The sequence below is a fragment of the Contarinia nasturtii genome, unplaced genomic scaffold (genome assembly GCF_009176525.2).
Source record: "Contarinia nasturtii isolate CC-2019 unplaced genomic scaffold, AAFC_CNas_1.1 Cnas_scaffold_695, whole genome shotgun sequence".
In the NCBI taxonomy this organism is placed as follows: Eukaryota; Metazoa; Arthropoda; class Insecta; order Diptera; family Cecidomyiidae; genus Contarinia; species Contarinia nasturtii.
The window spans coordinates 1172999-1190197 of NW_022198046.1; the positions used below are offsets into that span (position 1 = coordinate 1172999).

The 17199-nt window shown below is 34.0% G+C and overlaps 1 protein-coding gene across 5 annotated transcripts in view; it reads right to left on the minus strand.

The window, feature by feature from the left end:
* Nucleotides 1-17199, minus strand: part of LOC116340709 (putative uncharacterized protein DDB_G0286901) — an 84098-nt gene that overhangs the window by 2731 nt on the left and 64168 nt on the right. For all 5 annotated transcript variants that reach the window (XM_031767340.1, XM_031767336.1, XM_031767338.1 and 2 more), the window contains exons 3-6: nt 9050-9202; nt 562-1564; nt 336-466; nt 72-245 (exon numbers count right to left, since the gene is read on the minus strand). In XM_031767340.1, the coding sequence (XP_031623200.1) occupies nt 72-245; nt 336-466; nt 562-1564; nt 9050-9202 (1461 nt within the window). The remainder of the gene's footprint in view (nt 1-71; nt 246-335; nt 467-561; nt 1565-9049; nt 9203-17199) is intronic.

Consider the following 17199-nt stretch of genomic DNA (forward strand, 5'->3'; position numbering starts at 1 on the left):
CATATTAATTTTCTGATTTAGAATAGCCATTGTTTTGAGAAAAAAGCCTATAAACTCTTAATTGTACTTACTTTTGTCTCAACGTTGTTGGCCCAAACTTTGGCATTTGATAGATCCATTTTTGATTCGTTCATCGGTTTTTTAATGTTTGCAAGTACATCGTTGTCATTTGATTTGTCTGTTGAAGCTTTGCTCGGGCACGACTGTTTTCGACGGCCTGACGATGATGATTTTGATCCCTCATGCTGGAAAAATAAATATGGACAATTTTTTTTTTTAATTCGCACTTGATGTTGATTTTAAATGTTATATAAAATTTTGTTCAGTGAACTTACCTTAACTAATGAGATTGGTTGATCGTTGATGTTGCGGGATATATTCAAAGCAGATGGAATTGGCAGACCAAGTGATCGGCAAGTAATCATTTGTCGCAAAAGCTGTGTTGCTTCATTTCCAGCTCCATTGCCTGAAATATAGATGAATTCAAGCAATATTTTAAAATGTCTCATTAAATTAGTTAAATGACTGTATCTCTACAAATTTAACCATTAAATATCTTACCGGTTGATCTAGCTAAAGCTTGCCATAGTTGTGTTGTAGCTGGATCTGTGCGATGATCGTCTGATTTGTTGCTTTCTGGTGTGTCTCGACCGGACGGTGTATTATTATTGAAGCTTCTGTTATGCTTATAAATCAATTTAACCGGTGACGATGAGCATCGGCCAACTGCGTCGTTGTTTGTATCATCGTTATCATGTGATGAGCTGATGTCCATTTCAAGTCGTCCCGGATCGCTGTCATTGCTATCGTTATCACTGTCATAGCGATTTCCTTCCGAATCATCGGTTGCATTGTATACTGGCTCTGTTTTGACACTGGCACTCGGTCGTGCATTTGAATTTGTGTGGTAAACGGTAGTTGTTACGTTATTACCTTTGGCATTAGTTTTCATGCGTTTCACTGCGGACGATGAATCGATTTCATCGCCACTCGAACGTTTAATGGTCATTTTAACATTTTGTTGGCCATCAACACCCAAACCGGGTGACTGTGGATTGGAGCTGGGCGGTGAAATGATCACCTTTTTACTGATATCCATTAAAACGGCAGCCGTTTCAAGATGTTGTTGTAATTGTGTTAAACGATGCATTTCAAGTGCAGTAGCCGCTTCGGGTGGCATTGTTGCGTGCATGTGATTCATTTGATTTAGGGTAACTGCCGCATTTATTTGACCAAGTGATTTTTTCACCGAAATTCGATTCGATTGTTGTGCATTTGGTACTCCGCCGGCACCGCTGTGTTGAATATTAGTTCCGTTGTTATGTTTATTGGCCGCATCGATTGGAATCACAGATACTGAATTCGCTTCCAAATGATCTATATGATTTTTGCTGAGTATTGAGGTAACTATTGCATTTGGGCTGGCAATTGATTTATTCTTCAAATGATGATTGTTATTGTTACGAAGTTCGGTAAGGGCGGCAGCGGCGGTATGCTCAGATGCTTCACGGCATGATACATGTAACATTTCATCCAAACTTGATGACGTTTGCTTGAGCACATCCTGCGTACAAAAAACACATAGAAAAACAATTATTTTAAATACAAAAAAAAGTTTCACTCATAGGAGAAGGAAGGATACAGAATCAATGAATATAATTGAATTTGGTTGTATATAGCATAGTATAATATTCCCAAGTGTAACACGAACGAGAAACAACAATGGCAATTGAAAAATTAAGCGTTGGCAATTTTTGTTTTTATTTCGTTTCGTTTCGGGATGGTTATTTTCGGTGATGTCAATGGCTGCGAGTTTTCGTTATGGAACACAAAATCAAGTTACAATTCAACACATCAAGAATTATTCCGTGTGGATTTCTTTGTATCTGGGGCTATTCTTTTTTAAATACTTATAGTATCGCTATTTTAGCTGGTGAGGCTAAAAGTAAGCGCTTGCTTTTTATACGCTTCTCTCTATCTTTCTTTTTGTCTTTTTTTATCAGCAAACCAAACTGTTCGAATGAATCACTCAAAATTGTCTGCGTGTATGTGTGTTTAAAAGATTTGCAAAAAAAGCGATGAAAAGGCCGGATCAACAAACTTTTGTACGAGCACCACTACAAGCATGTACTTTTATTATAATAAAAAATAAATAAATAAGTAAATGGCGACAACAAGAGACAACAAACCGAGCACGATGAAGAAAAGAAACAAAAAAAAAGTTATTATGAGTGACAAAAAACGTGATTACCTAACATTGCGTTTGCGTGTATACCGAAACACTTTTATCATACATAAATGTTGTAGATTTGCATATTTTTTGTATACATTTTGTCTTCATTTTTTTTTCTCTATTGCAGCTCTAACTCTTTCCCTTTTCGTGAATGTTTGCCGTTCTTTTCTGTCTTCAATGTGTGTTCATATTCAATAAATTTGTACTTTAAACAGCTGAGAAAGCGAAATAATAATCAATGTGCTATGCACACATTTGATTCAAGCTTGAATTAATTATTATATTTATATTGTGTCCATGTGATGATGGTCTTTAATCAACCAACAACCAAAAATGATGGAAACACTAATTTGAGCAAGATCAAGGTTATGATTATTATTCCAATATCTATGCATTCATTTAAATTTGTCGAGGATTTATTGTGAAATCACAAACAAACGAAAAAAAAGAACGTCAACCTTTTCATTTGGTATCATTCGTCTATTGGTTAATCATTGACAAGAATATGTATTTATGCCATTGCGGAGGCGTTCAATCAAATTATACGGAAACCTTTCGACATTGTCAGAAATAGACAGTTTTCTGTCGTTTTCCAGTTATGTATTTGTGGCGAAACAATTTTTTTGTATATCAGTTTTTTTTTTTCAAATATAATTTTGAATAGAATATGGAAGTCTATACATAGAATGAGAATCCATAAACAAAATCGTATTTTACTTTAAATCTGGGTTTTCGGATGATTGATTTCAATTATTGATGTGAATACATACAACTGATTTATATGGTATGCTGAATGTTATTTGCTTGCTCTTTGAAATGCTCTTTTGAAGATTCAAGATCTTGCTCTTTTGAAAGAAGACGAAGGAAAAAAATGGTTTGATATTTATTTTGCGTTTCGTGATTGTTACTTTTTCATTTTTGGTTTGTTGATTTTGATCTAAAGCGCGATTGGTATTTTGTGTGGCCCATTTGATTGGCCTGTCTTTCTCTCTTCCCGTGTGTGTACTTAGACAGATTCCTGCAATCAGCATGTATACACACATACACACAAAATGATGATATGATGATCATTGAACATCAAACAGAGCAAACTGAATCGCCTTGGCGGCTTTGTAGTTAATTTCATTTAGTTGTGCGATACGGCACACTCATAAAGCTGAGAGGAGAAAAGAAGCGAAAACAATGAAACCGAAAAAAAAGCAAGCACCAACAGTGCCAGATGAGATCGACAAACCATTGAAAATAATATAAACTCTCGGAGGAAGAAGAATAATAAATACACAAAACAAAATTCATCCAATTTGAATAAAATGCAAAGAGAGTTTCAAGCAACAACGAGCCACAGTACTAGAATACAAAACGAATAAAAACGGCCGACCGCGACACAGACTACATAAGCAGATGGAGAGAGGGAGAGGGGGTAAGAGAGAGAATAGTGCCGGCTATATATGCTTAACAGCAATTGAACGCGCACTCTGATAGCAAAAGCCTACGCGTTGATCGTTTTTGTTGTTTTATTTCTCTTTTAATTTTTATTTTTTTTATGGATAAGCATTTTTTTAAGAGGTATACGCGCACACAATCATTACACTTGGAATAATATAGATATGTAAGAAGAGAACGCAGAACATTTTCGCTTAACAAAAATCAAAGCAATGCATTGATTACACGAACAGTCACAATGCAGCGACCAAAGACGTGCACATCGACCGGAGAAAGAGAGAAGAAATAAAGAAGATTATATTTGTTTGTCTCTTCGACGAAAATGATTATTATCATTACATTACGTTTATTATTGTTATTCTTCTTCTGGTTGGTGTATTTCAACATTTAACATTGTTGTTGTGACTGGTGTTTTAACATTCATCTTTATGTATTCAGCTCACTTAACTTCACAAAAAGACATCACAGACAATAACGAACGCACACCGGAATGAACAAGATATACGGGATAAGAAGAAAAATAAGAAGAAGAAAATGTAATCAATCAACAAAACATTCGGAAAAGAATCAACCAACAAAACTTCTATAAGCATCAAACGGAAAGTAACAATGCAGAAAAAAACAACACACACTCACACAATCATCAAACGAAGTAAGATGAATGTGTGAATATTTCTGTATTTCATTTGTTCATTTTATAAGCCGGATTCTGAGTCAGAATAGTGAAAAGAGAGAGAGAGAGATAAGTCGAAGAGTGTGAAGAATAAAGTGTGATGAGCCGCAACTACTTTAATAACGATAGTGCCGAGAATTCGATGCCTCTTTCGATGGCTATTCTAATTATCACTGCAAAACAAAAGAAAAACATCCATAGATAACCATAAAAGCACTGGCAGAAGTCATATACACACGCAAACGCTTGCTTAAACATGTTAAAAATGCGAACAAAAAATGCAAAAACGGTGTGTGATAAAACTTTTGTTTGTCTTTTTTTAAAACACATTTAGCACATGTGTGAAATGTTATATTCTCGAAATCTTAACCGCATGATAAAATAAATATTGTATCAATAATTTAAGTGCTTTGGTAAACACGTTGTCTGATTGCGGGTGCTTCAACTGAGTACAAAGACGTATGGATTATGAATTTCCCATTTGCATGAATCTTGCGCATAAATGTTGCGTTATTTTTTATGAATTTATGATTTTTTTTAAGGCCCGACAGCGCCTTCTCTGTCAAATAATAATCGTTATTCGGCTATCATCTTGTTGGATATTTTTTCTCTCTTCTGTTGAACAGAGAGTGTCATATCATCATGGCATGCTCATTAATAATTCGTCTTCTTCATATTCGTCATTAACATTGTTAAGCCGTCATCGTGGCTCTTTTGTACTTCGATTTATGTGATTGCTTCGTTCTTCTCTTTCAAAATTTTTTTTTTCTTTTCATTTCATTCAAGCATATGATCTCATTTCTTCGAAAAACCTTTAGAATGAAATCATTAAAGTGATTCGGACAGAGATGGAATATATGAACAGACAAATGACACCAAAAAAATGAAGAATGTGCGCACGCTATCAACATTTTTTTTCTTACTTCTGATTGTGTGTGCGTTCATTTTTGTTTCCCCGTAGGTTCAATCATTGTGTGTGATCGATATGCCTGATAAGAGTGTGGCTGCCAAAAAAAAATAGCCACACGATCTTATGTCTGCTTTTTATCGAAAGAGAGATGTGCTTGTTTGTCTACTTGATTGGATGAATTTATTTTTTCTTCTTCTTTGAAGTTTATGTGGGTTAGACGCGTAGTTACACAACGCTGATTAACATTTTCGACTATCTTCTGGAATATCGTACATTATTTTGATTTTGCCTGGTTTGTGGTTTTTATATTCATTCGAAAGCACACGATCAAGATCGTGCATGATTATACAGCGAGCATGAGTATTCAAAATTAAATTCTTCGAAGTGGCTGAGACGTTTATCAGTCCGGCAACAGAGTACGAACACGATCAGGCCCATTTTAAATTATTATATGATAAAAAACAACACACACACAGCCCAGAGAATGACTTAAGATTTGTTTTTCGAAATGCCTACATGTTTGTTTGATCTATTTTTAACTCGTTTCATTAATGATGTTCGCAAACCGGTCAAATTGATAACTAAATTCTTTTGAAAACAGACACTTCGAATGGTGAATCGAAAAAAAATTAAGCACACACATATTAATAGCAAATTTAATTTGGCAAAAATAGCAAAAATCAACAACGGAGGCGTCATATTACATCAATTTGCCTTATTGCAACAATTTAAATCCATGTCGGCTTGTTGCTTATGCTTAAATGTTCGCTTCTATTTGACATTTTACTGTGTTTATGCATTTCAAAAAGAATGTTTCTTTTTTATGTTTCGAATTTCCTACGATATTCTAATAATAATACATAACAATCAAAACAACCTTTTCGTTTTTTTTTCGTCTTTCCATTGAATGCATTCGTACATTTGGTTTCGAAGAGGTTCAATTAAAATACGACGACACGAAGAAATAGATGTTATAAGAATGGAAAGAATGACGGAAAATAACACGATGTTGTAAATGATTCAATTAAAATTTTTATTTTGTTGATGTTACTATTGTGTGCAGTGTGCACGGTGATATCAACAAAAATATTGTATATGACATACACACGACGTCTAGATGGGAATTTAAATGATCTATTCGAAACATCAAACACACGAATAACGCTTACAACGCACACCAAATATACGTATTTTGAATATGGATAGAAACAAAAGTGTTTTTACAATGGTATAACCGAAACAAAAATACCGCACCATTTATATATACGTAGGTACAATTTGCCATATATTTTTTTATCTCTGCGATATTTCTTTGATTTCATTAGAAATATTAGCATACAATCAGAAAATATTTATGCAAATCGAAACTGACATGCAGCACCGTGCGGGGTTATACAGAGCGGCTTTTAATTTAAAAGGTTTAAAATATGAATCACTAATATTTCGGAGAAAAGACGCTATGTGTGCTGATTACAATCGAGAAAAATGAAAGAGTATTGCGATAAATTTATGTGTACCACAGCACTGAAGCTGGCAAAGAAAACCGAATTAATGGTATATAACAGAGCTGTTATAGAGCTGATGATGTAAATTTAATTGAATATATATTGAATGAAATGGTTCGACGCATACGGAGCGAAAAAAAACGAGCAGAGAGTGTTTTACGAAATGTACTTCAAGATCACGATTATATGACGATAATGTGCGTTGGAATCGATCATGCGCGCGCGCCTATACAGCTCTCCATAGCACAACAATCACTCGCATTTAATCAAAAGGTGTGTCACGACAAACACACAAATTCAAATTATGAAAAGCGAAAAAAAGCGCGCGCACACACACACAAAACACCACAACGAATTGGAATACTGGCCGAGAGAAGAGAAAGAGAGGTACATAATCAAACGCGCATTTTAAAATAACAACGACAACAACAACGAACCAACGAAACTAAAATAATAATAATTCTTTTCGAGCATTTACGATTCACATATCATTATCTACTTGGATGATTTTCAATTGTGTTTGAGTTCGTCGTGCATTGTGGTGTGTGTGTGTGTGTGTGTTGGATCGCGTCTTTCGATGTTCGCAAGAGCGACCTGAGTTGTTATCGTTGTCATTGTCATCCAAACGGATGACACGCTGCTCTCTTTCTCTCTCAATTACCTACTCACGATTCCTCATCAAATGTCATTGCATGTTGTGTGTTTACCACTTTCAACGGACCCATATCCAAATCCATTTCGAATACGATGGGCTAAAGGTTTCGTGAGATCATTTTAATCGTTTTGTTGTAATTTAATTCGGATTTTGTATGTGTGCTTATTTTTTCTTCAAAAACTCGATAAGGTCATCACATTTTATCAAAGAGCGTCGATTCGAAAGAAACAGTCATTTCAAGATTCTGAAAAGCAATTTTTATCTTCAAAATAATGATTTATTTTGTTTAATATGCGTTAACAATTGATGTATCAAACGATCACTGAGTAAAAAAGCTATGGCGACGATAACAAAAGAGGTCTAACGAGAAAATACGCTGAAAAATTACAATCGAAAGAATCAAGTCGATTTGAGGCCATATCATTTAAGACAATGAACGCACATCGTAGAACGAAATGACGAAAGTAATAGAAAAAAGAAAATTGAGGAGAAATTACCAAAAAAAAAGTGGTAGCGCGTTTCCATTAAAAAAGTGTGTATCTCAACGGTTCGCACTATCGTCAGGAAATGACTACTTTTTATTATTATTATTACAGTTCATTGCTGTTAGGCCGCTGCACAAAGTACAATGTGTCATCGAAGAACATGTGTGTACTGTGTATATATGTAATGTGGATTTTTCTTTACATTCCGAAACAAAAACGAAATATTTCAGTCTTTTCTTCACTCGGCTTGATTCACCCAATTCAACTTGGCGAATTGTGGACTGTGACGCTTTGGTCATATACAGTGATAATGTTTTTTAATTCGTTTTATTGTTTTATGTTGTTGTTTTTTTTTTCTTACTTCAAACGCTTGCTTCTTCAGCGGAATTATACGCTTGAGATGATTTTAGTTTTCGTATGCTTTAACGCTTCGGGTGAAATCGTTGCTCTTTTTTTCGTTTCTTTAACTCATTTTTTTTACTTAGTAATACAGTGTGTTCGGTTGATTCTATTGTCTTTTTTTAACGTTTATTGTGTTATCTGTCGAAAAAGCCGATGTTGAAAATAGATAGACCATTTCGACTAGTGATTTTTTCTTCTTCTTCATTTTGTTTATGTGTTGCTTTTGTACATCGAATGAGTGGTATCGCAGCAAGGTGAGAGCAGAATGTCGAAGTGTATGCCTGAATATTTGTGTGTGTGAATGAATGTATGATACGTTTCGACGAAACAGTTGATGAACAGAGGGCTTATGTGTACGCTGTACGGTGTACACATTTCCTTTTTTTTCCATTGAATTGCTCCCAAAACACCGAATAACCAAATGAGCAACAGATGTGTGTATGTCGCACAACAGCCTGTTCTTTTTTGTTACTCAATTACCGTAATTTTTTTTTCTTCTTCTCTTCATTGCCCTCATGTGTTCATTCTCTCTTATTTCTTGAATTAAACTTTAATAACATAGGCAAGGTGGTATGTTTTACACATATATGCATGATAACATACGAAATGCCATTACATACACCTTCTTCCGATTCTGGTTCGTTTCTGTTTGCCCGATGGAATTTATCATACATGCTATGCTACGTTGAAATCAGTTTTTTTAATGTTTGAGGGGGAAAATGTAATGTAGTTCTTTGTCTTACCTGTGGATCACCCGTCAATTTGTTGGCGAATTTTATAAAATTCTGCAATTTTTGCTGTGAACGTTGTGCTTTATCACGAAATTGTTGGCATGTATCCAATTGTGTTCGGCACATATTACATACGATCGCCGGTAATCCATCGTTTGGTGACACCTGTAATGAAAGAAAAGAACACACACCAATGAGTACAATTGTTTCTTTAGCCTACAAAATTGTCATTTTCTTAAGAATAAAAACAATCATTTGGAAGTCATTAAGTAGTTTTAACATGTTGCACAATAAACAATCAGTAAATTGAAATCTTTTGATTGTTTCGTTCCCTATGACTGTGACCTGTTGATTTGCGTCGTTTTTTTCGCATCCATCACTTAACACAAAAGATGCGTCTCTTAACCTCATTTGTTAAAACGGTTATTATCGTCTACTTCTTTTGAATTTTGGAGAAAATTCGGCCAGAAGATTGATCGGCAGTCGTGTGTGCGTGGTGTGTAATTTAATTATAGTACGACGCACATCACAGCCCGTTTGAATGGAAAGTTTCACATGATGTAGCAAAAACAAATGCAAATAACAAAAGATTCATCGATAAATTCGGTGCCATCGAGCACCATATCGCTAATTAACATTAACCGGAGAGAATGAAAATCACGGAAATTTTTGAACTTAATTCAAAATTGAGGTTTTGGTTCAGTGCATACAGTGAATATTCCACGACCAATGATGAATTTTCGAAAATTTTTGTCATGATCTCAACAACAACAGTAGCTACATCATTTATGTGTCCCCCCTTTAATTTCGACCAATACAATTTGGGCTTCATCAGATTTCGCACCGAAAACAATAGGCATTACCAGCGAATTTACGCAATTCACACATTAATTCTCGACATATTGTCATGGAAAAAAATCGAAATTGGCACAGAGCAACAGAAAAGAAAAAAAATGGTTCGGTGAATTCAAAATCGTTTTTCGTTATTTCCTAAAATCATGACAAACTGTTTTTCTTTTGTTGCATAGAGCATTATAGAGTTGATGGACTCGCAATCTGGCATGCGAATCAAATAAAATTGATTTGGACAATTTTTTGCGATTTTTATTTTCTTTATATGGATAGATGATAATGAGAATTTGGGCACTTTTGAATTGAAGATATATCGAAGCGGTTGTTATGCGTCAAACTAAATTACAGATGATGACTGCAACGGATACTGAATAGGCATTGAAAATCGTAAGATATAATTTGATTTGTATGGTTATTAACGATTGAACATTTCATTTTTGCTATCACCGTTCAAATTTCGTGCGTTTATTGAATGATGCAAAAAAAAGCACATTCAAACATAAATTACATCATGGGAATGAATTGTACATAATTAATGACTAAAAGTGTCTATTTTTTGTGTGTTCACCAAAAATTTCTAAATTGAATTAATAGCCCGAAAATAGTTTAAATTTAAAATTCACGCCATTCATGTGTTCATTTTTTTGCAGTACTTTTGTTTGGTCATATTCAATATTTTTTTAATCAACTTATTTATGGTCCTTTTTCCCTCATAAATGTGAAGTTTATTGCATTTGATTTTTTTCGCTTCTCATTTTATTGCATTTAATCAATTTTTGTATTGAAAGCGTTGTCTGCAATTCTAAAGAACCGTATGAATTCGATGATTTCGCATTGTATTTTTTTTTTTTGATAAATTTAGCGTTTCTGTTGTCCACCGATTGAAACATTATGAGTTATGCATATATGCTATAGTAATCGTTTCAAATATTGATTTAAAAAGCAACCCATTTGTTGGTGCTTTACGTAAAACAACATAAAAGGTGAATGAGATATGTGCGATATCGATCTTTTGCATCGACAGAAAAGTGTGACAATTGTATTTCTCCAAATGCATAAATTCAACAATTTTCGCGCAGCCTCGAATTTTGCGGCAGCATATCGCCGCCACACAAGCATTAATAAGCGTGCGGTAGTAACACGTGTGGTTGTCATTTGGCATTGAAATAAAAAAAAAAACTACATATTACAAAACATAAAATTTAATTAAAAATTTCCAATTGAGAAGTGAATTAACAAAAGCCATTTGAATTCAATGTGAGTTATACACATTTTCGATTAAGCGTTTAATTTATCTGTCGATGTGTTTGACTATATCAAAGCTCTTATAAATCGGCACCTCGTTTTCGATCATTCCGATAAATTGGTAAGTAACATTCAAAAGTCGAATATCACAACACGCATCGTTTCGTTAAATTGCTGACCGACAATGAAACTAAATCAAGAAAGCGAGCCGCAGTGAATCGATTCGAAAAGAAATATAAAAAAACATACGTATACATTCAATCTTATTCAGGCGTCGAATTTGAAATGTTAGTCTTGATTCGTGATTCGTCCAATCTACCAATTTATCGCTCTCTCTTGCTCTTTCAATCGATGTATTCGACGATGCCATTTGTTACAAATGCAATATCACCACGCGAACAACACACAACATCAGCATATATAAGCTGCAAGTAAGCAGCATCATGCATATTTTTCCATTCGTCATAGCATGAAATTCAAACGTCGCAATTGTAAAAAAAATATAAGAGAATAATGCCATTTTTTGTGTATGCTGTGTGGTGTTTGCTGATTGGTTCTCTCGTGTTTTTGTTATTATTTCGTTTTCGATTAAGCATTGTAAAGGTGTTACAAAATGCCATGACTCTGTGGATTTTATTAATTCACGTACGATAACACAATATTATATATTATTATTAATTTCAAAAAAATCACACAAATCGTGTTTAGGCCAATGTGAACTTTACACATCGCGGTTTCTTGGTTAATCTATCTGCACTGAATTGATATACCTAGGCCATTGATTGTGTGATATTGATGGAAAAAGGAGGCGAACAAGAATGAACACAAAAAAACCACACATATTGGAACAAATATAAAAAAATACGAATCAAAATAAAATTCAACAACTCAGCGATTACGTGGGTATATATATCTAGATAAAGAGAAGAAAAAAACGTACTTTTTAATTTGTATGTTTTGTTTATTTTTTTGTCGATTCTTTGCTTCAACCAATGTATACCGAATATACCAATGGCGTTCATTATTTTTATGTTATTGTTTGCATCATGAATGGCGAAGGCGAAGCGAAAAAAACACATAACCTAAGTGTTTGAAATGTGTGCGCGAACAACAACAACAATAATAATAATAATAACAACACACACACACACACACACACACACACACACACTTTCGAACGCAATCAAAAATTAATTGCAAGTACATTGAATGCGTTCTTTTTATTGGCCGACAGTATCATTAAAGTCTGCGAAATGTTTAATCTTCCTTCATGAGGTAGAGTGTGGTTAAATTGCTTCATTTGAGGTGTATACATTGCTTCAAGGTTAGATTAAACGGCGAAATCATAGTTTCTAATAATTTGATTATCGTATACTTTTGACGTTGGTCTTTACCATTCCTTCAACTATATTATCTATTGGCCATGATGTGGCCGTCATCACACCGACGCACCAAAGCTGCTTAGAATAAATGTCGAATGAATGTCGAAATTTGATCGGAACCGCACGATTTTGGTGAACAAATCTTGTTATCGGTGTCGATAAAAACTTGCCCAACAAATTCCATATTCAGAGAGGGAAAAGAGAGTATTAGAGAGGACCACTTTACGTATGGTATGCGTGAACCACTGCCACCACATTTGGGCAAACTTTTCGATTGATATTAATCCCATTGAGAGAGTATTCTCTTGGCCAAACAACTTTTGGAACTAAGTGTTAAATCAAATCACGAAGTTGCTATATTATTTATGATGAATCGTTGTTTAACCGTTCGAACAGCAGACACATCGAGTGCAACGTACTTGTACACGCGCGTTCTCTCTCTTCCACTCGTCTCAATGAGAATAGATAAAAATCGGTGATAAAAAAATACCTAAAGAGGAATGTTGTCGTCGACAAAGAATCGTTTTTTTTTTTGCTCTTCTGTTTGGATCACAAGCATTTGGCTTTATGAGCGAATGTTAAGGAACATTTTATGTGTATCTTGCAAAAATCTTTACGACAAAAATTGTACGAGTGTGGTAGTTAACGCATGACCACACCGAAAATGAATTAAATACGCTTTAATAGTCGAAATGTGTATCCACTAAAAGCTAATCGTTTTTAGCAGTGGCCAGTTTACGTAATTCGTGTTTCATTATGTAAGAACATACGATGGGGAAATGTATAACGAAACGCTCATTTTTGCTGACACATTCAGAGACAAAATTCTTATTCTTACTGTCCAATTGAATCTTCTTTTATCACTTGTCTTGCCATTGTGTGATATGTTTGCCACGAAGAAGTGTCACTAAAAAGTTGATCCGAAAATTGCACAGAGTTTCATTGTATTTGATCCCAAATAGAGGCTCTCATTTTATGTAAGACTGGACTCGGAAAGCACCGGAAAAAACATTGTCTACAGGTTTTTGATGTGCTGAAGCCGAATTTTTGGGTTTCATGTCAGGAGAGTGTATTTGTTGTGTGTTTAGCAAATAAAGAATTCATCCGATGATTCAAATCCACCAAACACAGAGAAAACACACATACATACATTCATTGGAACATTCACATTTGGATCGACACACAAAAATAATAAATAAATTAATGAGCCGAAAATATTTTAAATTTACAGTTCACGCCATTTTTTTACAATAATTTATTTATTTATGGTCCTTTTTCTTATAGAAAATTTTATATCGAAAAAATCTGTTTTGAAAAAAGTAAGATGTATTGATTGTCTCATGCAGTTCCATACAAACTGTGCAAATAATCAACCGAAAAAAACTCTATCAAAGTGTTAACCTAATTTTTCTATAAAAAACACATGAAGCATGAATAATTGTATGGGTCTACTCATTCTCCACCGGATCTACGAATCAAGATATATCAACAACAGCAATTTGGCTGCCATTTCATTTTCATGTTTCTCTGCTTGCTTTCCCTCTATCTTCTGACGACCACTTAATGATTGTACATTTTAAAAATTTAAGTGCTCACCGTTCACAGTTGTGTTGTCGAGAAACGCAAAATCGAAAAAAAGAATTAATTTATCATATTTTTTTCGAGTTTACACAAGTCGGCCGCTTGCCCAAATGATGTGAAATCATTTCCTGGCCTTAGTTTTTTTTTGTTATTATTGTTAATCTGTGGCTTTTGGTTAACAACAATGAAAACTCTTTGGCGCAGATGAACGAAATAAAAAGAAACTCTAAAAATTGACATTTCTTATCTCAATCATATGATTTATGCTTTTCATTTGTTGAACGTTTCGGCTCTCATTTTCACTATTCACCGTGGACTTCCAAACAATAACGCAATTATAAACCATTTGTTAATCTCTATATTTTGACAATTTAAATACACTAAATAAATTGCGCACGGTCGAAATGTGGAATAATCTCTCCACATTGATTGCCGAGCTTTCATCTACGGTGGAAACGAGTTAAATTCAAAAGAGAGACAGCTTCGGCTTGAATGTGTAAAAATAAGATCGACACTCGCTGACAAAAGACAAATACGCAATATTCCATAATGTGATTTTTGACAAGAAAATTACTGTGCTACCTTTGCCAAAACATAGCGAACAAAGGGACAGTCTCAAGAGAGAATAACCGAATTTGAAGAACAAAAATGGTATATGGTGCCCATTCCATCTCATTTATTATGTTTGCAGTGATGCGTCAAACGGTGAATTAGTAATTTATGATATAAAAACAGTATTTTTGATCTTGTATTCGAGCAAAATTTTGCATTTTTGTTCGCTGGTCGGTAATTTTTGACAATGCTACCCAATTTGAACATTTGCTATCTTTGTGACGGCGAGCGAACAAGTTACACATTGACAGTACTTGTGCATGGTACTGTACAAGTTTATCTGTCGTTATCTATAAATAAGACATGAGCTCGTAAATTTTAATTTTAGAATCACTTTTTGTTATGTGACACATAGGCCAACAGAAGCTAAAAAAAAAATGTTCGTTGTTTTCGAGGCACAACAGACCTCGTCGACAATGTTGATGAAACAGAAAATGTCACACACAGCGAACGAGACAGACTCACCAAACCGAACATAGAATGAAAAACAAAAACCCATCGAATATTATTCAAAATGCAGCATCATCTTCTTCGGTGGCAACGATGGGAACGCAAAGTAAAAGTGTTCACGAAGTCAACACACAAGTGACAGTAACAGAGTCATCACATTCCCTATATTTTATTTATGTTTATTTTATCATCCATTTTACATGTATTTAACTAATACTCTAAGATATTTGGAGTGTCATCTTTCTGGTTTACATTGGAAACGTTCGTTTCGGAGCCAAGCTCATTTAATTTTTCAACGCGTTGAAGTATTTGGATGTGTTTGGATTTTGAGGAAAATTTTCTGACGTACGGCCGTATCGTATGCGGCTATCAGACATTAATTTGTGTCTTTTGTTTTATGTATTTCTTGTCTTTTTGTTTTGTCGCCCAATAGCTCTTTGAACGTTTGTGAACAAAAACAACGTGCTTGTCGAAGCATTGTTGATTACATTTGACTTATTTTGGGTGTACATTTTTTTTTTTGTTCATTCGCAACGCACACTTATTAGTGTTGAAAATGGCATGAATTAAAAATGAGTGTCATAAAGCAGATGCGACATCAAATAAATCGAAATTGAGTGAGAAAGATTCAAAGCAAATCACCGAAAATCTATAAAACTTGAATTATGCTCAAATTTATGTAAATTTATCGCTTATTTTTTTTCGGTTTGTTTGTTTGGTCGTCGTTGTCGTTTCCTTTTCATTTCATTCTATTCAATGTGCTTTTTTTGTTTTCAGTACATTCTTCAGCATCGTCTATTTAATTTTAGTTTTCGTCTAAAATGCTTCTATTAATTATATAGAGTTGTAATAAAATGTTCAGATTAATTCCATTTCATCTTCGTTTTCATTCCATTCGTTTTTTTATGTCAATACTTGTGGTTGAGTTTTTCGTCGTCGTCGTTTGCTTCTATTTTTTGTTCCATTTCATCAGATTGTTGCTTTGACATCTACTGAACCAGTTGGTTATTGACATTTTTACAGCTTGTTTAAATAATTTTCAGTTCATTTTATCGAATGCCATCTTTCATCATCAGAATTGTGTAATTTCGTGCGATAGATAGAAAACGACGATGAAGAAGTAACAACAGTGGCAGCTTTGATGTGAATTGATAAATGAGAACGAAATACCAATTTGTACCATGTGGATCCTCTGGTTGAAAATGAAATGAATTATGCATGCATAATAGCGATTAAAATGGCCGTTATAATTTTGATGTTGTGAATTTTATGAGGATGATGAGGAAGAAGAAGAGGGAAAAAAACATTAAAAAGAACAACAAAAATAAAAAAAGTAAAATTACTATGTTTTTTTATAATTGCTGACACTTTGCATATTCGTTCGTTTTGCATATTAAATGACCACATACATCAATTTGTTTTGAAACTGTTTTGTTTTGTTTTCGTTGATTTGTGTTGTTATTACTATGCTCTGTTTTGTTCTATGTTGTTAATCGAATTTTCATGATTATATTTTTTGGCTGTCCAAAAAATATATATGACTTTATAGAAAAAGACAGAGAAAAAAATAAGGTATTTTGTATGCGATGAATGGGACTCGTGCTGCGCCTGACTTCTTCTTTTTATTGTATTTTTTGCGCGAAAAGTGATGCGAATTACTTTTGATTAGGTTAATTTTGTTGATAAATGATGGTATATTTCGATAAATGATAGCGTTTGATGTTGAACGATAATAACACATATAATATGGAAATCATTCGAAACGAGTATTTGGCGATTTGACAATGACAGCAATCAATTGTTTTTTTTTTTGCGTTTGTGTTAGTTTCATATTTTGTGCGTTTTGTTTGTGTTGAACATATTACTAAATTGATTGATGATACCGAGTCCAATGAAAAACCGGGTGTGAATGGACTTTTGGATAGATATGCAAATATATCGGTTAACAGCCGGTATCAATAACTAATAATAGCTCATTTGTTACGCATTATCACAAGCAGCGAAAGTCCGACATGCCACCTAAAGTGATAAATAACTAGT